Here is a 27,402-nt window from a genome sequence, read left to right on the forward strand (position 1 = left end):
GTTATGTAAGAATGAAACAGTGCTTATGTGCAGTAATTCTGTGAATTTAGTTAATCAATCTAGGGCATGTCCCCCTCCGGTAACACTGATAATAACAATGTATCCTTGGTTCTAGAGTGTTCTGAAATTCCTGGTACCCGATTGCTTTTTAATCTAAAAATAGTGCTTTTGTGCAGTAGGGTACAGACAAGCCCATCTGCATTAAAGAATGCAAATGCATTATTTATGAGGCTGTGACTACCTTTAAAGTAGTGTAGGGGTATGATCTATCTCCTCTACTGATCTTATGCTTTGTTTCATGTGGAGGGATAAGCGATGGGAATATGTAGCTACTGTGCACTCTAGCAGTGGAGATTCTCCTTCTGCAGTGATTAAGCACATTTCTAAGTAGAAGAATGTGATGATCCTTTCTTAGTGGCAATAGATTCTAAAGTGGTGTTTTTCTCTAGGTCCTGACTTGTGGCACTTTAAACCTACCTGCGTGATGCATATTGGCCAGGCAGGTGTTGAACATGCATGAATGTTCGCTGTTGTGCCTTCGTTACTCTGCTCCATCCCACCCCCACCACCCCCATAGCCAACCGGCCAGGCAGGTGTTGAACATGCATGAATGTTCGCTGTTGTGCCTTCGTTACTCTGCTCTATCCCACTCCCACCACCCCCATAGCCAACCGGCCAGGCAGGTGTTGAACATGCATGAATGTTCGCTGTTGTGCCTTCGTTACTCTGCTCTATCCCACTCCCACCACCCCCATAGCCAACCGCCAGGCAGGTGTTGAACATGCATGAATGTTCGCTGTTGTGCCTTCGTTACTCTGCTCTATCCCACTCCCACCACCCCCATAGCCAACCGGCCAGGCAGGTGTTGAACATGCATGAATGTTCGCTGTTGTGCCTTCGTTACTCTGCTCTATCCCACTCCCACCACCCCCATAGCCAACCGGCCAGGCAGGTGTTGAACATGCATGAATGTTCGCTGTTGTGCCTTCGTTACTCTGCTCTATCCCACTCCCACCACCCCCATAGCCAACCGGCCAGGCAGGTGTTGAACATGCATGAATGTTCGCTGTTGTGCCTTCGTTACTCTGCTCTATCCCACTCCCACCACCCCCATAGCCAACCGGCCAGGCAGGTGTTGAACATGCATGAATGTTCGCTGTTGTGCCTTCGTTACTCTGCTCCATCCCACCCCCACCACCCCCATAGCCAACCGGCCAGGCAGGTGTTGAACATGCATGAATGTTCGCTGCTGTGCCTTGTCTACTCTGCTCCATCCCACCATGTTCAACACCTGCCTGACTTGTGGCACTTTAAACCTACCTGCGTGATGCATATTGGCCAGGCAGGTGTTGAACATGCATGAATGTTCGCTGTTGTGCCTTCGTTACTCTGCTCCATCCCACCATGTTCAACACCTGCCTGACTTGTGGCACTTTAAACCTACCTGCGTGATGCATATTGGCCAGGCAGGTGTTGAACATGCATGAATGTTCGCTGTTGTGCCTTCGTTACTCTGCTCTATCCCACTCCCACCACCCCCATAGCCAACCGGCCAGGCAGGTGTTGAACATGCATGAATGTTCGCTGTTGTGCCTTCGTTACTCTGCTCCATCCCACCCCCACCACCCCCATAGCCAACCTGCACTTGCTGTAATTATATTTCTTCAGCTTCATCATGGCTTCCATGAGTTAACGTACTTATGCAGTATAACAGACCCACTTGTAGAGAGTTACAAGAGGACATATTCCTCTGGTCTCAGCAGATCCTCACTTAAATTGTGATGATGTTTTCAGTGAGGTACATGTTAAGTAGGAAGAGGAACACATAGCAGAAAGTTAATACTTGGATAGTAACAGCTGGACAACTTCATCTCTTTTAAGAGTTATGTAGATTCTTAACGCAATCCTTCCACTAAGTCAGCCTTCTTTCATCACCTTTTTGTCAGCTTATTCTCCTACACTGTAGAACCATATCTGCAAAGAAAAGAAAAATACTCTGCAAACCAGACCCTTTCTAACTGCTGTCACGTTGTTCTTAAGTTGTAGTAATGTCCTTTTCCAAAAGTGTGTTGTTCATACAAATTTCCCCTATCTGTTTACTCTTGATGAGCTTTAACCTGTTTTGGCATATGTAATATGCAGAGCGCCTCACTTTATGATGCATTTTATCAGCAGAGCACCATATCGCAAACTTTCACGTAACAGTTCAAACGTGGTGGCTGTAAATCCGAAGACACTCCACGTGGCTCTCCTCCATCTAAGTCAAAGTTAGTTGACAACTAATAGTTGTACTACAAGTTGTAAAACTCCCACCTACTAAATGACTTCCTGTACCCTTCTTCCATTTTCTAATACTGAAATCAGATGATATTGAACCTTACCGGAGCTCTTTTACAATTACAGGTCAGTGCATGAACTGCTGGAACTCCAGGAAATTCTGTAAACCTATCCAGACCTTTTGGCAACTTAAGTAACATTAAAGTGATGCAGTTGGGAAGCCTGGACAGTCCAGCACCAGCTTTCAGTTTACAAAATTATGGGAAAGATGTATTACTTACTATTACATTTGCCTGAGGGCAGAAGGATAGAATAAATCCATCTAACTTATTAAGAGCCTCAGCATTCTACTTCTTCTCCATCCCTGTCTTTACCCTTTTTTTTTCATTTGTCCCATGTCTTCCTGAGTATCTCTGTGAATGCCCCCTTCACCTCTCATTCTTATAGTTTGTGTCATTAATCTAAAACCCTCCCTGTGCCAAAGTATTTCAGGAAATCCAGGAAGTAGTTAGTCCCTGTGGTCTACCTCTCCTTGCCTTTCTGTCCTGTCCTTCCTCTTCAGGGAGAGACTCCTTCACATATCCCTGACGACCTCTTACACCAGTATACTACCCCCCTTCCCCCTTTTTTTTGGTCTTAAGTGAGAAAATTGGCACCTTTTTTTTTTTTTTTTACCTCTAATGTTCTTTCTCCTCAATTCCATGAATCTTTCTGATAGCTTTCCTTTGCATTTTTTTCCCAGCATCCTGGTGTGTTTATACTTGCATTGCATTTGGAACTGCCAGAAGTGCTCAACATGTAGTCTGAATGAGATGAGGCCCTGTAATGTAGAAGTATTATCTCTTTTCGCTTTTGGAATCTGTTCTCCTGAAGATGTACCCCAGCATTCTGTTTGCTGCTGCAACTTGTGTATCACTCTGCTCCTGGTATCCAGTCCAGATGTGATCAACACCCCCCAGCTCCTTTTCCTGCTCTTGTACAATCAGTTCTACTCCTCCCAGCTGATACTTCACACCAAGGATGTTGTGCCCCAACTACAGCTTTTTTGCATTGAGTCTCTGCTACCACCTTTCTGCTCATTTGTTTAGTCTTTGCCAGTCCTTTGCTAGGCTCCCCCAGTCATCAAATCCTGCACCTATGTTGGTGTCTTTAGCAAAGCGTTTGAGCCTCTTCTCTTTTCCATCAGATATGTCTGAGACAAATGCACTGAAAAGTAGTATTGGACTTGGGACATACCCTTATTCACTTTCCTAATTCTGGACATTGTTCCTCCAGACACAACCAACTATGTACTGTCATTCGACCATGTTGCTGTTTGTTCCTCAGTTTTTGTCCTTCCTTAACAACCCTGTAATTTTCTTATTGTCCTCCTGTGTGACAGTCAAAGGTTTTGATGACATCCAGGTAGACTACAAGTCCTCCAGTAACCCAGTCGAAAAATAGGATCAGAATTGACTGACAGCCCCATCTGGTTGTGACCCACTGTTGACTGCCGTCTTGGAGATCGTAGTCCTTTAGAAGTGTGTCTGAATCTTCATGAATTTTTGCCCACTGTTACTGAACAAATGGCCGTGTAATTCCCTGTATTTTTTTCCTGCCCTACCTTTTATGTAAGGGTGCCACAAGTGATGCCCTCCAGTCTGATGGCATTTCTAGAGTTGAGGGTTAGTGTAATGGTTAAGGTGTTTACCTAACAGATATAAGGTACGTGGTCTGATTCTCACATTTGAAGGAAGCTGGCCCGTGAGGATAGCCAGCTAAGTACTTGCCTATGAACCAATAAAATCTCTGTCAGAAAGTCTGCCCAGCACATTGGCCAGATTTCCAAGAACTCTATGGGAAAGATTCATCTGGTCTTTGTGTTTTATCCTGTTTAAAACATCCAATTTCCTCTTCTGTTTTTATTCCGGTGTCTGTATACTTTTGTAACTTGTCTTATTTGCCTCCTTCCCTGCATGGCACCCTCCTGTTGCTTTTTTTTTGTGATGACTGAAACCAGGGCTGTAGTAAGGGTGGTTGGGAACCTAGTCAATGTCCACATTTATCACACCTTCAGTCTGAAATTAAGATCAATAAATAAATAAATCTGATAGTTGAAGACCCAGAAATATGGACCAGTACAAAAAAAAATCCTTCCAAAGTTAAAGGCCAAAAGAAGAAAAAAGGTCTACAGGTTACACAAAGAGCCATGATGCATGTACATAACAGGTTTATGTTGTATCAAACAATATCTGTGCTTAAAAGTGGGTCTGCAAGCTACAGAAAGAGTTGTTACATATGTACATATCTACTGTTGGCTAAACCTGTGCAAGGCACCTTTGCTTGACTGTAGTAGAGACCTGTACTACCTTCTTGCCCTGGTTCCTTAAATAAAAGCACTGATTTTCATTTAAGCAGCCATGGCCGCAGCGGTGGCTGTTTGAGTGCTACTGTTGCTTGTAGGGTCGAATCGGCACATCATCTGCAGTGCTGCCTGGGTCACCTGACATCTTGCTCCAGAGCAGCCGTACCTTTTCTCCCACATTTTCCATGACTTTGACTGAAGTAACATATTCATTTAGTCTGTCGCATCATTGCTTGGCCTGGTCATTTCCTTCATCTATACCTACAACCTTGTTTTCCTTCTTGAGCTCCTCTGTTAACTCCCTTTCAGCTTTAGCCATTGCTGCCTTTAGCATTTTGTTAGCTTCTTTGTAATGTTCCTGGTCATGTTTGCATAAACATGCTTATTCTGAACAATAACGGTATTAATCTTTAATATTTATCATTACTGATCCACTTTATTCTTCAGTGATATACCAGAAAATCACTATGACTTTGTTTTCCCTTATAGTAGTCATGATATTCTGGTAAACTTGTGAGGATTAAAGTCCATATGTTGATTAAAAACTGCATGTCATTGTCTTTCTCTGTCCTTGCTGCTACTTTGTAGTTGGGCAGGGGCCGTTTAGGGTGTACAGCTGTGTGCCACGTTTCAGCATAGCGGCACCTGCATTACTAAGCTGCAAGTGTGCACAGCCAGGTAGTGCAGTGGCTGGCTGGTTTTCAATATTGGTTTTCGCAGGGAATTGTCTGGCATCCTCAGTACTGGAACCCATGGAGATTGTGGCCAGGTAAGATAATTCTGAGAAGTTTCTGTGTTACTAAATATTTTTCTGCCAACTGCTGCAAGTGTTTGCTTGTGCTGCTGCTATTTTTGCCTTGCAGTTGGAACTGTTGCCTTGTGGATGGTGCTTCATGGTATGGCCACCAATTGATGAATTCATACTATTTGTGTAAAAGAGGAAAATCTGCTAGAATTTGTAGTGTGTGTCCCTAATGGCTGTCCCAACAAGTGGCCCTAGGGCCACAATACAACACACTGAAACCTTTTATCTGGCTCTTGGTATGTCCTACAGCATATTGTTTTGAATGAATAGATACATGTTGAATATGGTAATGTCGCCCCCAAAACTTGAGAAATATGGAAAGTGTCCCCTGAACTGTTTGGTAAGTGGCCCCTGAAACAAAAAGATTGCACGCTCCTAAGCCAGACTGTTGTGTAGTATAAAACAAAAAGCTACTGATTGCTAACTGGTGTAAACTTTAAAATCTGTTCTCTGTTGCAGAGTTTACTCACCCTAAATTCTTCTATAAGTCTAAAAAGAAGATTGAGCTTTGTTGCAAGACTGACTGTATTATCCTTTTGTGAAATCAAACCAAGCAACTGACGACCAAGAATGGGACAAATAACTAAAAATAAAACACTGAATCAGAAAAAAGTTCAGTCCCCCCAACAAGGCAGAAAATAAAAACACAAATTTAAATAAAAATTTAATAACACAAAGTAAGCGCTTTCACGGTTGATAACCGCTTCATCAGACAACAGCATAGTAACACAATACAGTTTAAAAAGTAGTAGTGACCAATGAAAAAAATGTCTTAATTAACAGGAACAATTCCAGTATTTAAAGTGCAAGTGTACTATTAATGCTTTAAAGGTCTCTGCTTCAAAAAAGGTTTCAAATAAACCATATAATTAATACTGGGGTAGGTGTCTGCCATGAAGAACAAAATTCACTTTTGTTCACAGGCTTCCGTTTTACACTTCAGATCACCATCCCTATTCCCTTCTAATACAATTTCCAAAACAATTTCCAAAACAAAAAAATAAAATTATGCCCTTCTCCTGCTACTTGTTCCTGTTAATTAAGATTTTTTTCATTGGTCACTACTACTTTTTAAACTGTATTGCGTTACTATGCTGTTGTCTGATGAGGCGGTTATCAACCGTGAAAGCACTTACTTTGTGTTATTAAATTTTTATATTTTATTTCAATTTGTGTTTTTATTTTGTGCCTTGTTGGGGATTGAACTTTTTCTGATACATTGCATTATCCTTTGATTTGAAAACACTGAAAAGTCACTTTAAACCAAACCAGAAATCTATGCTTATAGTCTGCTTAGAAATTATTTTGTGTTCTGCTGGAGAACCACGGTTGATTACTGAGCTCAGTTAAGAGACTTTCTGTGTGTTTCTAAAAGCAGAAGCTGTGATGTCTGCATTGTTGAACTTTGATAAAAGTGCATTATACCACTCTGAAACTGAATCAACCAGCAGCATTGTGTTGCATATGGAGATGCTGGGGAGACTCTGTATGCCTTTCTCAGTCAACATGATGAGCATCCTGGGGGATGCGGTAAAGAAGTATGGAGACCTATTACTGAATTGGGACAGAAACAGTAAATAACATTTGTTAAAGACTTTTAGTTTCCCTAACATCCAGTGTTTATGTGGCATTTGTTTTTTGTGTGTGTGTGTGTGTGTGTGTGTGTGTGTGTGTGTGTGTGTGTGTGTGTGTGTGTGTGTGTGTGTGTGTGTGTTCTAGACTCATCTCCTCGCATTGGGGTTTTGGGCTGATTTATAGAGTGGATAAATGAGAGGAAATGAACATGTACCACAGCATTTTGATACTGAAGCTAGCCTGTAATCATTTTTTGGGAGGATACATAGGAGCAGAGAAGAAAAGGAATGGATATTGGAAATATTTTAATGGCAACAAACTTTTTCAGCCATTTAAAAATTGTGTACCTCTTGACCAGAGTCCCCAAAACAGTCCCCTATAAAAAATGACACTATCCAGTGATGTTATTGCCTGTAACACAGATTATCAGTTGAGAATTGTGATGAATACAGTGGGATCTTTAGTTAAAACCATGACAAAACATTAGTACGTAGTTGTAGTGGTAGATTGTACCATGTGCTACTCCAAAGTAGTACCACTCAGATGAGTTACAGCAAAAAAAAGAATCACTAAACAGCTAACGCTGATGTTTACACAAGTGAATAATCCTTAGAAAATTCTGAAGGACCAGTGCAGGGTATGACAGAATAGTGCCAGCCATTTAAAGTCAAAGACCTAGAGACACTCTTATACCTTCTAATGATGGATGGGCTTATAGAATGTTTCAACAAGACCAAGAACCAGTGAGGTGTTATGAGGTTTGATAAAGATGGGAAGAACTGTCGGATTCTGCTTCCCTATTTAATGATTACCATTTGGTAGATAACCCCAGTTTCCAACTGAGTTTGAACTGTTATAGAAACTTGGGAGCAACAGTGTACCCTGAGTTTTAGGAGTTTCACTGTGAGACAGCCCAGGAGATGCAAAAAAATATATAGTTGCAATAGAAATGACAGAGTGAAAACTTTCCATTATGGAAACAAGTTGCTCTTTCTAGCATCAACTATATATATAAAAAAAGTTAATTAATTGTTAGCTGAATGGCAGGAATTGTGTGAAATAGCTGAAAAGGTATACAAAATAATGTATAGTGTTAATAGACAGCCTGATAAAGAAGGTTTGTACAAATTCAGTATGTCAACCTGCTGTGGCCTTTCTTTAAGGAATAAGAAGTGCTGGTTGCTGGCTTAACCCCAGAAACATCTCAAGTTCAAAAACCTAGCCATAGTGGCCAACACTCATCAGTTTATTTTATTTTGACTTTGTTAAATGGGATAGAACAGCAATCCCATTACACCTATTTCAGTCTCAGACTGGAATAAACACAAAAGATATGTGACATTAAATAGACAATGAATGACAAAATGCAAACAATATATATATATATATATATATATATATATATATAAATATCGGTCTAGGACTATTCACTGAAAGCACATTTCACTGAAAGTCAAATGACTGTGCACAAATCACTGAAAGCAAAATTCACTGAAACCTCAAATCACTGAAACACATGTCACTGAAAGTTATATATGGCCTTTTCCCCACTGTAGTACGACCCTGGAGTTAGTATATATAGTAAGGGGGGGGGGCACCCCCCCCCCCCACATAGTTTGGATACATATTAAGTTCAGAAAAGACTAATTTATTGGAATTGCACATATCCATGTATATAGTTCAAAATATTTAAAATAGATTAACCGATTTTCTGAAAGTTTGTGGACCAGATGAATGCTCTTGAGGAAGGCATTTGGACAGTCATCTCAGATGGGGAATTTAGGAGAACATCCAATATTTTACCTTAGCTCCATCTACAAGAAGTTAGATATGCCATGGATAAAAAAGTCCCAAGCAATGGTATTGGCTCTGACCATCGTACTCCTGTGGCAGCTACAACTACTACTTATTGGGAAGGAAGCTTACTCTGGTCACTGACCACACTCTTCATCTGGATAAGTCAGCATAAAGATTGGAGCATGGGTTATAAAATGTTTCTGGCCTTGCAGCCATTCTGCTTTACTGTGAAGTATCAGTGAGGGACCATGTGAAAATGTCAGTGGGTTATCTAGCATTCACTCGCTGACCACTACATTGGCTTGATCCACTGGGCTTGACCTGGGAGTGAGGCATATAATAGCTAACAGGCTGGTGAAAGAATGGCAGTATATCAGCCGTGCTTTATTAACTTGCATGTGACCTAGTTCCCCAGAGCTATCACTAAAGAGTTAACACAGACAGAAGCCTAAAGCTGTGAGGTAATGGGATAAGGCTAGTGTCCATAGAAAAATGAGTTATTTGAGAGAAGCCAGTGAGTCAAGTGTTTATTGTAAACCAGACTTTTCTGAAGAATCTATGCATTGAGAATTAATCTTGGCGCATGCAAACCTTTAAAAAAAAAAAAAAAAAAACAAGTCCCCCCCCTGCACTCCCATGTGGAGGGCCATACCCCCACACCCCCTGCTAATTATATATTCTAATTCCGAGTTTACACAATCCTCTGGGAAAATAGTATATTCCCCTACCCAGGAATGTCAGTCTCATACACCTGTTGATTAAACAGATGTAAACTTAAATACCATTCAGCAAACTTATTGAAACCCATATATGTGAGTATATATATCTATGTATATATATATATATATATATATATATATATATATATATATATGTATATATATGTATATATATATATATATATATATCTATATATATATACATATATATATATATATTTATATATATTCATAGATACCTTTTGAAGTCCAACAATTCTTCAAAACTTTCATAAGTCTAACAGCAACTGTTGAAATACAATTCATTAATCGGCAACAGATCAGAAATCAAGGGAAAAACAAAAACTCCTTTTTGCAGGGTGGGTAAGATTGCCCTACACCCCCTATATGGGGGTGGGTCTGTGCCCCCCACACCACCTGCAAGTTCTATAGTGTAAGAAGGCGAAAGGCCGAGGTACCAGATTTGTGGTGGAAGTTAAGAATTCATCAACTACCTTCGCTGTTGTGTTTTTTCTTCTGTTTTGGTCCTAGTGTGTTTTATAAAGTTCTATATTGTAACTCTTGAGATCTCAGTACAATAGGAGAAGGGAAAATACTCCCAATACCCACTGTTCCTCAATCTCACACAAAACAAAAACTGTTATGTTCGCTCACCTGATTTTCAATCATTCACGCACATAGTTTTTTGGATTTGACAAATGGTCATTTTACAACTTTTAAACAACCCCCCCACACACACACACCCACATTCTGTATGTAAGTGTGTGTATATATGGGTCTATTTTATAAGATCGAAAGTTCAAAAGACTGAAAACCAAAATGTCTAAAACTCAAAATATTGAAACCATTTTTAATGCAAGAGAGCAAGCCCCCTGCACCCCTCACACTACCTGCTAATTACATATACCAACTCCAAGATTGTACAACAGTAGAGAAGGGACAAATTCTTGTTTTTCATTTTTTGAGTTTCAGATATTTTGGTTTTCGGTTTTCCGAACTTTAGATCAAACCCATGTAATATATATTTATTTATATATATATATATATATATATATATATATATATATATATATATATATATATATATATATATATATATATACACATATATATATATATATATATACACACATACACACACACATACATATATATATATATATATATATATATATATGTATGTATGTATATACACATTGTCTGTCTCACAGGATGTGGGAGTGTAGGTGGGGCTTGCTGCTTTACAGGAACACTTGATGTCCTTTCACACAACTATTGTAGTATTCCTTACATTAGGGATTCCCTGCCAGGGGTATCCCAACATCCAGCCCGTATGTCAAAGGCTTTGGTTGTAATAGGGATGCTGTACATTACATGCATGCCCCCTGTGCATGACGTAAGCCATGAAGGTGACATACGGACATACCTTCCCCAGAACTTCTTTGTTGCCACTCCAAACACCATCTCTGATCATTAATCTGAGTGCCGTTTCGTCTGCTGGTTGCCAAGCGGTTTTCAGATAAGTGCCCCTTTGGGATTTTTCTTCTTATCTTATTTTTTTATGGTTTTGTTGTAGTTGGATTCCATATTATCCAAAAAAGGAAATGCCAGTGTGGGAGACAGACACCCATTAGTACTGTCACGAGCAGTGTTTGTTTTGATTAGGTGCTTCTCCCAAACATATATCTACTCCTATTTGTCAAGTGTTTGTTCCTAAAACTTTGCACAGTCATCCCTCCAATTAGCTATTTACCTAGAGAACCAGTGCCTAAAATTGTTGGCTCTGGGTACAATCCTGAACCAAGAGTCAACCATTCACAAAGAAAGCCAAGAAAGTTTGGTCAAATTCTTCTACCTCCACCGGATGTGTGTCTCGAGGCTGGTGAAAGTCCAGAGGCTTGCCTGGTGCTTCAGTCAGATTTCTCTGTCATGACCACTTTGGAGACTGGCATGGACCCTGTTTCTTGCACGTTATTGGAGGCTTTGCAGACATCTGTTTTGCATGTTCAAGGGGAACCGAGGCTGATTATTTCTGAAGGGCCTAGGGGTGTTCTGCAGATTCTTGCTAGGGAGGAGATTCCTGCTACACTGAGTATTCCCAGGGGTCTGAACTGCCTAAAATATTTAGGGCTGACATCCCTTTGAAAAAGAAGAAGACGACTAAGTGCATTTCTGCCGCTCCTAAGGACCCTCAGAGTGAATGGCAGAATTTCATACAAGGTCTTTTTAATGCCTTTATGGCTTTGAAGTCCCCTTAGGGAACAGACGACTTCTGATGAGGAAGAAGATTCTGATGAAGGAACTTTGGCCTATTCCTCCCAGATTCACTCACCTTTGGATTATGGTTCCCAGGAAAAAGACTCTGTTAGTCTGGATTCTCTTTTTGACGAGACTTTCTTTGGGGATACTGTTTCCTGTATGATGGCGTTTAGATGGGACTCTGCTCAGGTTTCTGATGTTTAGAAGAGGTACTATAAACTCCTTCAAATTGAGTCTCCTACGTTCCCTGTTGTTCCTTCTGTTATTGCTGCCTTTTAAGATGCTTTTCCTGCAGCCTCTCAAGCTCCTGATACCTAGCCCCCTGCCCCTGAAAATATCCCTCTGCTGACCTTTATGTTATTTCTGTTTATTTTGATGAACCCTCCAAGCTTTTACCTTCTACTAAGCTCTTTCCTTGTAACAAGGACAGCAGATGCATATAAAGATTGGTAAGAAGGTATGCACTGCTGCTACTCTGACATTTAGGGTTGTGAATTACCAGACCCACATGACCGGGTGTGTTTTGGCATTTCTCTCTCAGGCTTTTCAGGTTGTTTCAGACCTTCCTGATTCTGAAGGGAAGGCTTCTGCCCTCTCTTTGTTGTGGTCCTCTTCTCAAGTGACTTGCCATTTTATTAAATGTAGTTATGATGCTGTTGATGCCTCTCCTAGAGCTCTCCTGCCTTTGGTTCTGTGTTGAGGCATTTCTGGCTTCTCCTTCAGCCCCTGCCTGATGACATTAATGCCAAACTGATGGATGCTCTTTTTGACAATAAAAATCTCTTAGGTTTTGCAGCTGCTAAGCTTTTTAAGTCTGTTCAGGAAAAGTGTAAGGCTCTGCAGGAATTAAAACATGTTTTTGTTTCCCCTGTTCCCAAATTTCAAAGGAATTCTCCTATTAAGTCTGCCTTTGTCTGTAGACAGCCTTTCCCTCCTCCCAAAGGTAAAAAGGGTTTTAAAAGGGCTCATCTTGCTAATTCTGCTCAGAACTGTACAGCTCAGAAGCTTCTTTTTCCAGGCAAGCCAGGCTTTGTTGCCTGTCTTCGTCCCTCTCCTCAGCCAAGTTCCTATATCTCTCTGTCTTTCCCGTTCCTTTCCCAATTGGTTAAGGATCTCTCAGGATTCTAGGGTTCTCCTTTCCCAATTGGTTAAGGATCACTCAGGATTCTAGGGTTCTCCTTTCCCAATTGGTTAAGGATCACTCAGGATTCTAGGGTTCTATCCATTATTTGTCAGGGAATATTGTATGGTTTGGAAATCCCTTCTCCCTTACTTGGGCATTCCACAACCTCATCAGGAACAGCTTCCCTTTTTCCTGATGTTCTTCAAAGCAGTTTCTACTGTTCAAAAGGGAAGAAGGGGATTATTCCAGAATATTTCTGGTTCCCAGGAAAGAAGTCACCTGGAGACCTATTATGCATCTTTCCCAGCTCAACACCTTTTTTTAGGGCTCCTTCCTTTCGAATGTTATCCCTTCAAACCTTGTGGCCTCCTCTTCTACTTCAGGACTTCCTTTTGTCTCTAGGTCTCAAGGATGCCTATCTCTGTATTCCTTTTCATCCCCATTTAAGTACATTTTTACTTTTCTGTTTTTTCCTTGCATTTTCAGTTCTCTGCTTTGTATTGGGCCACTCTGCTGCTCCAAGGGTCTTCACCAAATATCTTACTCCTATGATTGCTTTTGCAGGATGAGGGGAATACAGATGTTTCCTTGTCTGGATGACCTGGTTATTCAGGATTCCTCTCCAGAGACTTTGCTTCAGCATCTTCTGTATGCTATTTGAGTACTGCGAAGCCTAGGGTTTACAGTGAATTTCCAAAAATCTGTCATGACTCCTTGTCAGGATCATGTTTTTCTCTGGTGCAGGCACAAAACCATTTCTATGCTGGCATCCCTGCCTCCTCCCATGGCTTTAACTCTGATTGTATTCTTTCAATCCTTTCTCCCTCTGGTCTCATTTATGGCCAGGGAGTTTCCTAAGAGCTCTGGGATTTATAGCTTCCACCATTCCTGTGCCTCCTTTGGCCAGGCTTCATATGAGGAAGCTACAGTGGTTCCTAAAGTCAGTCTGGCTTCAACATTCTCATCCTTTGGACTTTCCAATTCCTCTTCTCCCATGTCTCCAGCTAGACCTTCGGTGGTGGAGTCATTAACTGTCTCTCAACCCAGGGCATACTTTTCAGCCTCCAGTCCCTGTTCAGGAACTCTTTTTGGATGCCTCAAATGCAGGGTGGGGAGCTTCCTTTGTCCCTCTGAAGGTTCATGGCCTTTGGTCTCTTGGTCAAAAGAAGAACCATATTAACATAAGCGATGAGAATTCTTCTGCCTCTTCAGGTCTTCCGTTTCTTCCAGGGATCCTAAATATGTTTACAGACAATACCACATTGATGTGGTACATCAACAAGAAAGGGGGAACATGGTCTTACCTCTTGTGCAGAGACTCTTCAGGTTTGGGATCTGGCTGGCCAGTATCAGGTGACTCTTCAGGCTGTTTATATTCCTACAGAATAGAATATTGTGACAGAGACTCTGATCAGGTAAATACCACAGATGAATGGATGCTTCGCACAGATGTGTTTCTGGACACTGTTCACCAGTGTCAGTGGGGTACTCCTCAGGTAGATATCTTTGCCTCCCCTCTGAACAGACAACTTCCACTATTTTGCACCAGAGTTCCATGTCCTCTGGCTTGGAAGGTGGACACCCTCTCTTTTTCTTGGAAGGTGATATTTCTCTATGCCTTCCCTCCCATTCCTGTCACACCGAGGGTCTTTTTCAGAATAGAACAAGATTCTCCCAAACTATTGTTGGTGATACCCTTTTGGCCCAAACAGTACTGGTTCCCTCTCCTCCTGCATTTAGCCAAGGGCAATCATCATAGGTTAGCACCCATGGTGGACCTTCTTATACAAGACAAGGCGTCTCTCATCCATCCCCACTTTTCCACTGTTCAGCTGACACTGTGGGTGATGGGGTTTTGATCCCTTTTAAGCACCTTTATTTTTGAGGATGTGATTCAGGTTCTGCAGGAGGCCAGGAAACATAGGAAATCTTATTTCTGCAAATGGAAGATATTTTCATTTGGTGTCTTGCTCGTAACCTGGATCCATTTTCTGTGGAAGTCCCTTTGGTTGTCTCTTATTTATGTGAATTGTTTAATGCTAGGTTGGCATACTCGTCAGTTAAAGCCCATCTGTCAGCTATTTCTGCTTGTCTGCCTTTGACTCCTCCTTTGGCTTCTTGATTTGAGGTCTAACAGTTCCTTAAAGGTATCCTTCATTTTACGCCTCCCAGGAAGCCTGTTTCTCCTTCCTGGGACTTCAATGTTGTTTTTGAAAAATTGACTCAGGCTCCTTTTGAGCCTAAAGCTTCAGCTTCCTTACAACATTGTACTTGGAAGACTTTTCATCTTTTGACCCTTACTTCATCTAGAAGGGTGTCTGCACTTCAGGCCCTTACGGCTGTTCCTCCTTTTTTGTTTTTCACAGGGACAGGGTTTCTCTTCATATTAATCCTTCTTTTAGAGGATTAATGAGTTGGCCTTAATCAGTCAGTTCATTTGCACATTGTTCCCTTCTCTGCAGTCTGCTACTGAGAAGGTTCTTCACATGTTGGATTTACATAGACAACTCAGATATTACTAAAGCCATTCATAAACCTGAGCAACTTTTTATTTCCTTTCATCCTAGATCTTTGAAATTGGCTGTTGTAGCAAACTATTTCTTCCTGGATCTAAGGGCATTTCCTTTTGTTACTCTGTTCATGGGAAGAGCCTTTTTTCTTCTAAGACTCATTCTACCAAGGCTGTGGCTTCTTCTGGTACTTTTTTTTTCAAAGGACTGGATGCCAACTCCAGCCATGAGGCAGCTACTTGGACTTTTACCAGACACTATAAGTTGGATATGGTTTCTAGGGCTAGAGCCGTATTTGCCAGGGCTGTCCGGCATGGCTTTATTGAGGGCTCTGCTGGACCTTCCTCCTCCCATCTTTCCTCCTGAGCTTTTGCACTCTCCCTACTGTAAAGAATACTGCAGCAGTTGATCTGGAACGACATAGTATAGTTGTGTAAAATCTTACCATAACAGTAAATGTCCTTCTCTTCACTGTTGCAGTATTCACTGCCTTCCCCCTCCCCCTTTTCCTTTCTACTTCTGGATGCACATGTTCCTCTGTTACTCCTTGGACTATTATTCGACCTGGGGCTTTTCAGTTCGGAGGAAGGTACATCCGTATGTCACCTTTTATGCCCTACACCATGAGCGGGGAGCATATGTGTGATGTATGAAGTCCTGATTATTTATTTATTTTACATTTGTTGACCGGGCTAGTCTAACTGGATATATGTCCATTTTCAGTAGAGGCCCAGAGAGAAAAGCACCAAGCACTAGCAGTGACAAAGAATACAATATATAGTATTAGTCAAGTAAGTTACAGTACATTGGCTATGTTGGTAAGAACAAAATAGTAATAAGTCATTTAATAGGTTGAACTTAATATCAAATAACAGAGACACACAAAATTACCAAAAATTTTTTTTTTTTTTTTTTATTACGAAGTAGGCATCAAAGAATAGTATGGAAGGGAAGTGTAGAGAGAGCAAGAAGGGGAAATAAGATGTCAGTCAGGGTTAGAGCATGGACAAAGCCAGTGAGATTTAAGATGTTTTTTAAATAGGAAAGTTGAAGCAAGGGTGGATAGTTCAGTAGGAAGCTGGTTCCAGTTTTTACCTACTATGTTGGAGAAAAGTGAGTCCCCAGCTTTGTTTTTTGACTTAGTAGTGGCAACAAGGAGCTTATTAGCTGAGCGTAGTGTTTCAAGATTTTTGTATGGTGTGATCAGATTAGTGAGGATAGGGGTATTGTTAGGGTGATAAAGGATCTTTTGTGTGATAACTAGTTGTTGAGAAAGTAGCTGGTTTTGTAGTTCTAGCCATCCCAGTTGTTTGAGGTTGAGACAGTGATGAGTTCTAAATGGGGTACCAGTGGCAAATCTAGCTATATTATTATAACTGGTTGAAAGTTTGGTAAGGTTGTTCTTGGATAGATTGGTATATATATCGCAGAAGCGTAGAACAGGGTAGACATAAGGTGGGTCTGGGCAATAGTTATTCTGGCTGATGGGGTAAGGAAGGGTTTGATTCTGTAAAGAGTGCCTAGTTTTTTGTTAACAGACTTTATTGTAGAATTAATGTGGTCATCATAGCTAAGGTTGTTATCAATTGTTACTCCTAGTAGACGGGTTGTAGTGTCTGGGGATATGTTAGTTCCATTGTTTGAGGTTATTGTGAAGTACAGTTGAGGTGATTTTAGAGTTGGAGCAAAGAGCAATAATTTTGTTTTTTTGGGGTTCAGGAGGAAGGCAGTGTTGCATGAACCAATTTTCAACACTGCTGAATACAGTTTGAGTGAGGGATTGGAGAGATGATATGGTCTTGGCTGAACAAATTAAAGTAGAGTCATCTACATATTGTATGCAGGTGGCTTGAGGAATTTGGGTATGTAGATTGTTAATAAATAAAGAAAAGAGTAGGGGTCCTAAGATGGAGCCTTGGGGTACTCCAGTATTCACTGGGAGGGATGTAGAAAGATTATTATCCCAAAGTACTGCTTGCTGTCTATTTTCCAGGTAGGACGTAAACCATTGTAATGCTTGTGGGTCAAGTGATTGGGCTTTTAGTATGTCTATAAGTATGTTGTGGTTTACCATATCAAAGGCTTTTGAAAGGTCAATAAATAGTGCAGAGGAAAAAGTGTTATTGTTACGATTTTTGTTTATGGAGTCAGAAAAGGACAACAGGGCAGTTGTGCTATGGAATGGCCTGAAGCCATGTTGGCAGTTGGCAAGTAGGTTATTTTGTAGTAGGTGGTCAAGTAGTTGTCTGTGAATGCATTTTTCCATTATCTTAGCTATTGGAGAGAGTAAGGCAATAGGCCGAAAGTTGGAGAGTTCAGTAGATGACCCACCTTTATGTAATGGGATGATGTGGGATTACAACCTAAGGTTTTAGTATACTGGTCGGACATCAGGCTACCATTGGCAGGGAATCCCTAATATAAAGAATACGGCAACAGTGAAGAGGAGGATATCTACTGTTATGGTAAGATTTTACACCACTGTACTTTCTTGGTTTCACCTGCGCCAGTATTAATCCTTGGAGCATGCTCAGTACCTGTCTGCATTCCATTTTTCGATGATTTGCTGTATCCATCTATTTCTATATAGGTTCATAGGTTGGTACTAGGCTCTCGGCCCTAGGGCCTATACAAGCCTAGCCGTAATTCCATGGCTATTTCTTCCCACACTATTTACTTCCCTGGACCCCTGTCTAGCAGGGCGAATGATGTGATCCCCAGGGTGAATTTCACTTCTCCCATCCAATCATCAAGGTTCCTTTTGAAGAGGGCGAAAGAGGCGCTCTGCTTGACATGTATGGGCAGCCTATTCCAGAGTTTATTTGATATATATATATATATATATATATATATATATATATATATATATATGGGGGCTGCAGATATATTTGTGCATTTTTTTCTGTCCCATAATCCTTTGACAAGTGATGTCTTTACTAAGTTCATACTTCACCTTAAATATTTACTTCAAATATTGGTGACATTGTGAAGCTTGTGACATTAATGCAAGTAAATATTTTCTTTAAAAATGCTTTACTTAAGTCATTTCCACTGAATTTTGTGTTCTTACATACCCAAGGGAAGTATTATCGGGGTATATACCATTAAATAATTGCAGGTATTATCAGGGTATATATACCATTAAATGACTGCAGGTGTAATCAGGGGATATGCCATTAAATAATTGCAGGTTTTATCAGGGTATATGTACCATTAAATAACTGCAGGTATTATCAGGGGATATACCATTAAATAACTGCAGATCTGAAATATTTGGAACTAGTATGTTCTGTAGTGAAACGTAAGATGTTTACTTTGACTTTTAGGAGTTCAACAAGTAACCCTTCAAGGAGTTTAAAAATCAGTTGTTAAATTGGTAAATGTCTATTGTGTATCAATTGTCAGCAATTTCTTTTTGATTGTTTTGTTTTGTGAGGGCATTTATGTGAACTGTCATGTTACATCAACAGTTCTAACATTATGCTTACTAGTTGTTTTTCCTTATTGTAGGTGTTGGTGTGCTAAATGAACACCTGTATGCTGCAGGTGGGCATGATGGACCACTAGTAAGGAAAAGTGTTGAAGTGTATGATTCAGTAAGTAATACCTGGACACAAGTTGCAGAGATGAACATGTGCCGAAGAAATGCAGGTACCGTAAAAGAAATATTAAATGCATGTTTTTTTTTTCTAATTGATGGATGACTAGGTGGTAGAAACAGATATGGAGAAAGCAAATACTAAGAAATATAGAAAGACAGGTGGCGGAAGTACTAATTAATTTAAATTAATTTTTTTTTCACAGATGCATAAACTGGCTTGTCTCAGAAATAGTTTTATCCAAATTTGAGACATAAAGATTCATAGGTTCATACAAGGCTATCTGCCCTAGGGCATTTATAAGCCTAGCCAGAGTGTGTTTGGCTTTCGCCACCCATTTTAAATTAATTTTGCTATGCCCTTTTTCGAGGTTAGTATACTGTGCCTCTGTCTAACAGTGACACAGAAGTAATACCCGGGGTAAACCTACGATCCCCCATCCACTCATCAAGATTCCTCTTAAAGAGTCAATGAGGGACTCTGCCTAACCTGGACTGGGATTTTATTCCAGAGTGAAGGGAGCCTCTGTGTTATGAATCTGTCCCTCCAGCATGTCCTATTTATTTCAGTGCTGAGGTTCAAGTCTCTTGAGCACGTAGCTCGATGGGATTTGGATTTTCTGAGGTGCAGCATGTCCATTAATTCCGGGTTGGACATGGCTTTATACGTCAGGCACAGATCGCCTTTGAGCAGGCGGTATGCCACTGAGTAGAGCTGGAGTTTCTTTAACCGGGCAGCATATGGCATCTGTTTGAGCCCTTTGATCCTCTTGGTGAGGTACTTTTGGGGTTTTTCCAGTTGCTGCAGGTGTCTGGTAAGGTACATCCCAAAAGGGGCATTGTACTCAATTATGGGCCTGATGAGGGATGAGTAAAGAGGCACGATGACCTCGCCTGATCTAGATGTGAATCCCTTCATGATTAGGTGGGCTATATAAAATGTTTTTCTAACCACTTTGGCCACGTGGTTGTCAAATGAGAGATTGCTATCAACTTGGGTCCCCAGGTCCCTAATTACTTCTTCTGTACTTAATGGATTACCACCTATGTGGTAATTTGTGGGCACTTTGTTTTTGCCAAAGGGGATGACTATACACTTTTTGGCGTTTAGCTTGAGGCCATGGCTCTGGCACCAGTTGTCTGTTTCTATTAGGCCCTTTTGGAGGATGCTTGTGTCGGCTGGAGAGTCGATTATAGCACCCAGTTTGCAGTCATCTCCGAACTTGGTCAGCCACAGTCCTTCCGTGTTGGCCTGTACCTCCGAGAAATATATACCGAAGAGGAGAGGTCCCAAGACTGAGTCTTGTGGGATGCCACTTGTAACTGGTTTGGAGTCTGACATGGCTCCAGCAATTCTAACCATGTGGGTTCTGTCCTTGAGCCAGTTTGCAATCCATCTAGTGACATAGGGGTTTATATTTAAGCTGGTGAGCTTATCTATAATGCCAGAGTGGGGTATTGTATTGAAGGCTTTTGTGAGGTCCAGGTAGGCTGTGTGGACCACCTTCCCCCCAATGGCCTTGGTGACTGTTTCAAAGAAATCGACCAGGTTTAAGAGGCAGGATCTGCCCTTAACAATGCTGAACTGGGTCAGATCCAGTGTCTGTAGGTCCCCAATATCTTTTTTTATGAGGTCCATGATGATCCTTTCCATAGCTTTGCAGACCAAGCTAGTCAGGCTTATGGGGCGATAGTTTCCAGGATCCGTTGAGGCACCACCTTTGTGGAGAGGGACCACTGTTGCTGTACGCCACTCTCTGGGTACATATCCTGTGGTAAGGCTGAGATTGAACAGTAGTTTTATGTTTGGGTTTAGCTCTTCTTGGAGTTCATGTAGGACGCAGCCCGGGACACCGTCTGGTCCCATTGATGCTGTGTTTCTTGCAAAGTGAATTGCAGTATATATGGTCAGTTTTGGGGTGAACACTCAACTAGAATGTTTTTGTATGCTGAGAGGATATGAGTGATCATTGAGGACACACTCGGACCTGGGAAGAACATGGAGACTCCAAATGTACAGTGACTGGCAGTCACCACTGACCCTCTTGTTAGTTTTCTCACACAGACAAGCACATTAAACACATCTGCTCACCTATACACAAGTATGTTGTAACAACAGTATCTGGTTCAGCATCAGTGCAGATTCTTTCAAAGTGATCTTCAAAGTAAAGAAATTGCAGAGTTGCTGACTCGGGGCTTAAGGGGCTTTCTTTGTGAACTCATGATGCCATTCTGTTTAGATACAAAAAAAAGTTTAAGATTGAATAGATTCTAACAAACCACATCTGATCATACAAGTGGACAAAAGGAGATTTAAAACATCTTGCACTTAGCTGGAAGGATGGTTATGACTGCACAAGGACAATGACTGATAACCCGTATGCCTTATTATGCTACTCAATCTAGCATTTACATGCCACATATTCTGCCAGCATACCATCTTGATGAAATTCATAAAACATATTTGCAACAATGCTAAATAAACCATTATTTGTTCATTTAACAAAGAATTTCTCTCCTGATTGGACAGGGCCAAGATTGTGCATTGAGTGCAGTAGATTTTAGTTGTTCTGTACCCCTGGAAAATTTTTGCAGGATTTTTTTTTTTATCAACTTTGATCCAGCCAGTGCTAAAAGTAAAGATAAATGTCTATAAATGCATATAATGTATATAATTTTTGAGGTAGCTTGCAAGTTCACTCTTAAGTAGGAGCATTGATGTTCTTCATCTCACATTGCTGCAGTCCTTACATATGGGTAGTCCGCTGTCCTCGGTCGGTCCGAATACCAAAGTATTAGGCTGACGTCGGTCAAGGCGCTTTAAACTGACATCAGGATGTCAGGGTACAAAAGCGCATGACCAACGTCATATCCGCAGTCTTTTTTGCCGCATGGTCCGATGCAGAAGCAGCGTTGCAAGTGCCGTTCGGCGTTCTGAAATTTTTCGAGTTCGGAGTTTCAGACCGAATCCAAGTTGGCTAAGTACCCCGTTGGGGAACATTTTGGTTTTTTCTTGCCTCAGTGTAATTACCGGATGTCAGAAAAAGTGAATAACTGTATTTCTTGTGGGAAACAGATACCGCATAGGGATTATCATTCTTTGTGCATTCCTTGTTTGGGGCCTGAGCACGACGTTGTTGGGTGTCGCTTTTGTGCTAGGTTCAATAAGCGCACTATTAAGCGAAGGTTAGATTGTGCTAGGCTGGTCTTCGGTAAGCGGTGCAATTATAATATGCCATCGGACTCTCCGGCGCCCGCTTCTTCGAAGAAGCGCAAAGACAAAACAGTTAAACCCAGGCAAGATGAGTCGTCCATTCCGGACGCCGGTTCTTTAGAGTCTTTAGTGGAACCGGTGGTTCCGACGGAGACTTCTCTGGAGTCTCAGGGGGAGACTTTGATTTTGCAGGATGTGGCCTCTCAAGAGGCAGGTCAGGCTGAAGGGGCTTCTCAGGTTACTGTACTCCCCTCCCTTCCTAGGGTGGTTAGGCCCTCTCCTTCTATTTCCAAGGCTTCTCCCAGAGGTAGGCCAGGTTTAGCTTCTGTTGGTGTCACTCCTAGTTCAGCAGGGTCTGTGCCTAAGAAGCACATGCTTAAAATGGCAGAAGATTTGATCACTCTGATTAGAGGTTCTTTGCCCCCTCCTGATAAGAGGCCTAGGGTGGAGCCAGAGTTGGGAAGTTTTGAGCAGGCTTCGGATGTTTCAGAGTCTTCGGCTGAAGACTTGCAGGAGTACTCTCCTTATTCTGATTCTGATGCAGATGATTCCACTCCTTCTGCTTCTCCTCCAGAGGATTTTTCTTTTTCAGAGACACTTCATTCTATGAGGGAACATTTTAAGTGGGAAGGTCAGGACTTCTCTGATTCTCGGAAAAGGCTTAGGGAATTTTTGCTTTTACCCCAGCATAGGCCCTTGGCTATACCCCCTGTTCTGGATGTTGTGGAAGATGTGTTTTCAGAGGCTTCACTTAATCCTGATTCTCTGCCTCCTGCGCCTGTTAAACCGGATAGATATTACAGGGTGCCTGAGGCTCATAAATATCTTTATAAGAGTCCTAGGGCGGACCCAGAAACTATTAGTCAGGGACCTAAGGGTGTCAAGGCCTCTATTGTAAAAAATCCGGTTCCTCTAGATAAAGAGGCCAGAGCTTTGGATAGATGGGGAAAGAAGGTCTATACATCTTCTACCTTAGCTATGAGGGCTTTGAATTGCCAGTTTCATATGTTGAAATATCAAAACTTTCTTCTTTCTCAATTGAAGTCTAAGGTGGATGCTCTGGCGGAAGGCATTGAGTGTAAAGAATTACAAGATTTGGTGCATGTCTCTGAACAGGTGGGTAAGCATTCATTACAATGTGGTTTTGATGCTGTGCAGGCCTCGTCAAGGGTGGCTGCCACTGGCTCAGTTCTTCGCAGGCACGCCTGGCTGAAGGATCAGAATTTATCTGACCATGTTAAGACAAGGATTTTGGATGCTCCTTTGCAGTCTGATGTGTTGTTTGGTTCACCTGTGGAGTCAGTCTTGAAGAAAATGGAAGACAAGGCTAAGTCTATGCAGGCTGTTAAAGATTTTTTGCAAGTTCAGCCTCCGAAGTTTAGTAGGAATTGGCCTGCTAAGGAGTGGACGTATCCTTCTTATGATTCTCAGTCTAGGGGTAGATCTAGACGTGGAAGGGGCAGAGCTCAGAGTTCTTTCAGACCTAGAACAGGGAGTTCACCTGCACAATCTTCGGGTGAGGGCAGGGGCCAGTCCTTTCGTAAACGGGCCCAATGACCTACTTTTTCAGCTGCCAGATCCTTCTTGCCTGGCAGCTCCTTTGGGAGGAAGGTTGGCACTCTTCAAGGAAAATTGGATTTTGATTACCCAAGACAAATGGGTACTGGATATCATACACCAAGGTTACAAGTTTTATTTCCATACTTTGCCTCCTTTCAAAGGCATGCCAGACGTTCCTCCTCAGCAAAGACTAGAGGCTCACAAACAGATTTCTCTACTTCTTCAAATAGGGGCCATACAACCGGTCCCTCTGCCAGAAGTGGGCCTAGGATTTTATTCTCGCCTGTTTCTAGTACCAAAGAAAGGGAACACGTGGAGACCAATTTTGGATTTATCTATCCTCAACACATATCTGGACATTCCCAAGTTCAAAATGTTGACGTTACAACAGCTTTTACCTCTGCTGGGCAAAGATCACTGGATGGTGACTCTGGATCTCAAGGAGGCTTACCTTCATGTTCCTATCAGGCTCAGTTGCAGGAAGTATCTGCGTTTTCGGGCTGGGACTTCTCATTATCAGTTCTCTGCATTGCCCTTTGGCTTATCTACTGTGCCCAGAGTGTTCATGAAGGTTCTGGCTCCAGTGGTAGCTTTTTTCAGGCTAAGAGGAATACAAATCTATCCTTATTTGGACGATTGCCTGATTCTGGCCCAAGGAAAGGAGGAACTTCTTCATCATTTACAGTATGTGATGGCAGTGTTAAGATGCCTGGGGTATTCTGTGAACGAAATAAAGTCCAGTCTAGTACCCTCTCAGGACATGTGCTTTCTGGGTGTGAGACTGAATACAGCATCCCAGATGGCCTTTTTGACCCCGGACAAACAAAAGAATCTTTCTCTTTACTTCCACCAATTGTCTCGTCAGTCCAGGCTGACTGCAAGGACAGTCCTTCAAGCCTTGGGGTTCATGGCATCTTGTATTCTGGTACTTCCCAATGCCAAACTGCATATGAGGAAGCTACAATGGTATCTCAAAATGTATGGGCCAGCACTGCCAAGATATGGACACTGTCATTCAGATAATACCTTGCATTCAAAAGGAATTTTTGTGGTGGGCTCAGGAATGTCACCTAAACAAGGGACTCTCTGTGACCCGACCAGAGGCGAGTCAGATTCTAACGACAGATGCCTCAGACAAAGCTTGGGGAGCTCATCTAAATGGAAAATGGGTACAAGACACGTGGCCTGCCAGACTTCAACATTTACATATCAACTTGAAGGAGATGTTAGCAGTCCAATTTGCATTGATAGCTTTCAAGGATTTACTTCTTCCAGGGCAGGTGTTGATTCAAACAGACAACACAACTGTCATGTGGTACATCAACAAGCAAGGGGACGCATTCATATCCTCTATGCAGACAAGCAATGATTTTGTGGGAGACTGCTCTCAGTTTACAGCTAAATCTTCAGGCAAGGTTTCTGCCAGGAGCACAGAACTCCTTAGCAGATGTGTTGAGCAGACAAATTATGGATCCCCACGAGTGGAAATTGGATCCTCATGTATTTCAGAGATTGACAGTGTTATGGGGAACTCCAGACATAGATCTGTTCGCTTCTCCACTAAATTACCAGCTGCCAAAGTTTTGCACAAAAGGTTTCATCCCACAGCTTGGAAAGTGGATGCTCTCTCATTCAGTTGGAGCAATCTTCACGTGTATGCCTTTCCACCTCTGCCTCTCCTCCCAAAGGTACTCCTGAAGGTCAGACAGGACAAGCCAAACATGATTTTAATAGCTCCAGATTGGCCTCGACAGCACTGGTACCCATTACTGAGAAGTCTGGTATGGGAGCCTCCATGGCCTTTGCCTTGATTCCTCACCTGCTGTCTCAGGAGAACAGTCATTTACTCAATGTCAAACTTCACTCTCTACATCTAACAGCCTGGCATATTCTGTTTTAAACCCTGGAGGGTCTCAGCTTCCACAACAAGTTTTGAATGTTATTTTGGAGGCCAGAAGGCCTAGTACAAGGAAAGTTTACGCAGATAAATGGAGGAGATTTTTATTTTGGAGTACAGCAAAGGACTTTGATGTTTCTAAACCTAATTTAAGTGTTGCTCTACAATATCTTACTGAGTTATTGGACAAAGGTTTGTCCTTCTCCTCTATAAAGGTTCATGCTGCAGCAATTTCTGCTCACTATGACTGTGACCCACCATTATTTTCTCATTCTTTGTTTAAGCAATTCCTTAGAGGGGCAAAGAATATAAGACCCCCACGTAGAGCTCCTACTCCTGCTTGGGATCTCAATTTTGTGTTGGAGAAACTCACTCTACAACCTTTTGAGCCTGCAGCATCTGCAGAGTTGAAATATTTATCATGGAAGACTGCTTTTTTGTTGGCCATTACCTCTGCGAGAAGGGTTTCTGAATTACAGGCCCTTATGGCAGTTGAGCCTTTCTTAATTTTCCACAAGGATAGGGTGTCCTTGCGTACTAACCCTTCTTTTATGCCTAAAGTGGTTTCTAGTGTGGCTTTAAACCAAACTATTCATTTGCCTACTTTTTATGCAAACCCCCAAAATAAAGGGGAGAGGATTTTGCACACTTTGGATATACACAGACAGTTGCGATATTATTTGAGCAGAACTAAAGGGTTCAGGCAGTCTCAGCAGCTGTTTGTTTCTTTTGCTTTGGGTTCTCAGGGCAAACCTGTTTCAAAACAAACTATTTCTAAGTGGATTGGTTTTTGTATTGCTTTCTGTTATTCCCATCATGGTAAGGAGATTCCAGCTGGGATTAGGCCTCATTCCACTAGGGCTACTGCCACTTCTACAGCTTTTTTAAGGGGGGGTGGCTACTAAAGATATTTTGGAAGCAGCTACTTGGAGTTCAGTGCATACCTTCTCTAAGCATTACCACCTTCCACTTTACTCTAAATCTAGGGCTGGATTTGCCACTGCAATTTTACAGGGCATTTTGGCAGCCCCTAATGCTTTCTAGTTTTGCCATCCTCCCTTACCTCTGCTTTGGGATTCTACCCATATTTAAGGACTGCAGCAATGTGAGATGAAGAACATAGTACAGTTTTGTACCTACCATAAATGTAGATGTTCGAAGATCCACATTGCTGCAGTCCAGTTTACCCTCCCTCCTTCCCCTCTGTAGTTTGAGGTGGTGGTGTGGTTTGGGTTGTACATATTGTAAATATGGTTAGTGCAGGGGTGGTTGGTTTTTGTTTGCTGTTTTTTGGCTTTGGCCTTTTTTGTTAGGGCCTTCTGACATCTGGGGCAAGAAAAGACTGCGGATATGACGTCGGTCATGCGCTTTTGTACCCTGACGTCCTGATCTCAGTTTAAAGCGCCTTGACCGACGTCAGCCTAATACTTTGGTATTCGGGCCGACCGAGGACAGCGGACTACCCATATGTAAGGACTGCAGCAATGTGGATCTTCGAACATCTACATTTATGGTAGGTACAAAACTGTACTTTTTTCTTGTTGTTAGCTAGGTTGGTGTCTGTTCGGGGTGCACATATACGTAGTTCTTACTCATGGCTAAATCCTTGTGCAAAGATGTTAATACTTTTAATCAAAAGTTAGATACTGCATCTGGGCCTGGGGTTTTCCAGTTAGAGACTTTTCATAACTTTGTTTCAATCTCTCTGGCTATGTCATCCCATT

General features: G+C 41.8%; 1 protein-coding gene across 3 annotated transcripts in view; it reads left to right on the forward strand.

Annotated features, from left to right (window-relative positions):
• KLHL3 (kelch like family member 3) overlaps positions 1 to 27,402 on the forward strand; it is a 940,384-nt gene that overhangs the window by 784,026 nt on the left and 128,956 nt on the right. For all 3 annotated transcript variants that reach the window (XM_044068978.1, XM_044068980.1, XM_044068979.1), the window contains one exon: positions 18,920 to 19,060. In XM_044068978.1, coding sequence (XP_043924913.1) covers positions 18,920 to 19,060 — 141 coding nt within the window. The remainder of the gene's footprint in view (positions 1 to 18,919; positions 19,061 to 27,402) is intronic.

The sequence above is a fragment of the Protopterus annectens genome, chromosome 4.part0 (genome assembly GCF_019279795.1).
Source record: "Protopterus annectens isolate FY-2018-M chromosome 4.part0, PAN1.0, whole genome shotgun sequence".
In the NCBI taxonomy this organism is placed as follows: domain Eukaryota; kingdom Metazoa; phylum Chordata; order Ceratodontiformes; family Protopteridae; genus Protopterus; species Protopterus annectens.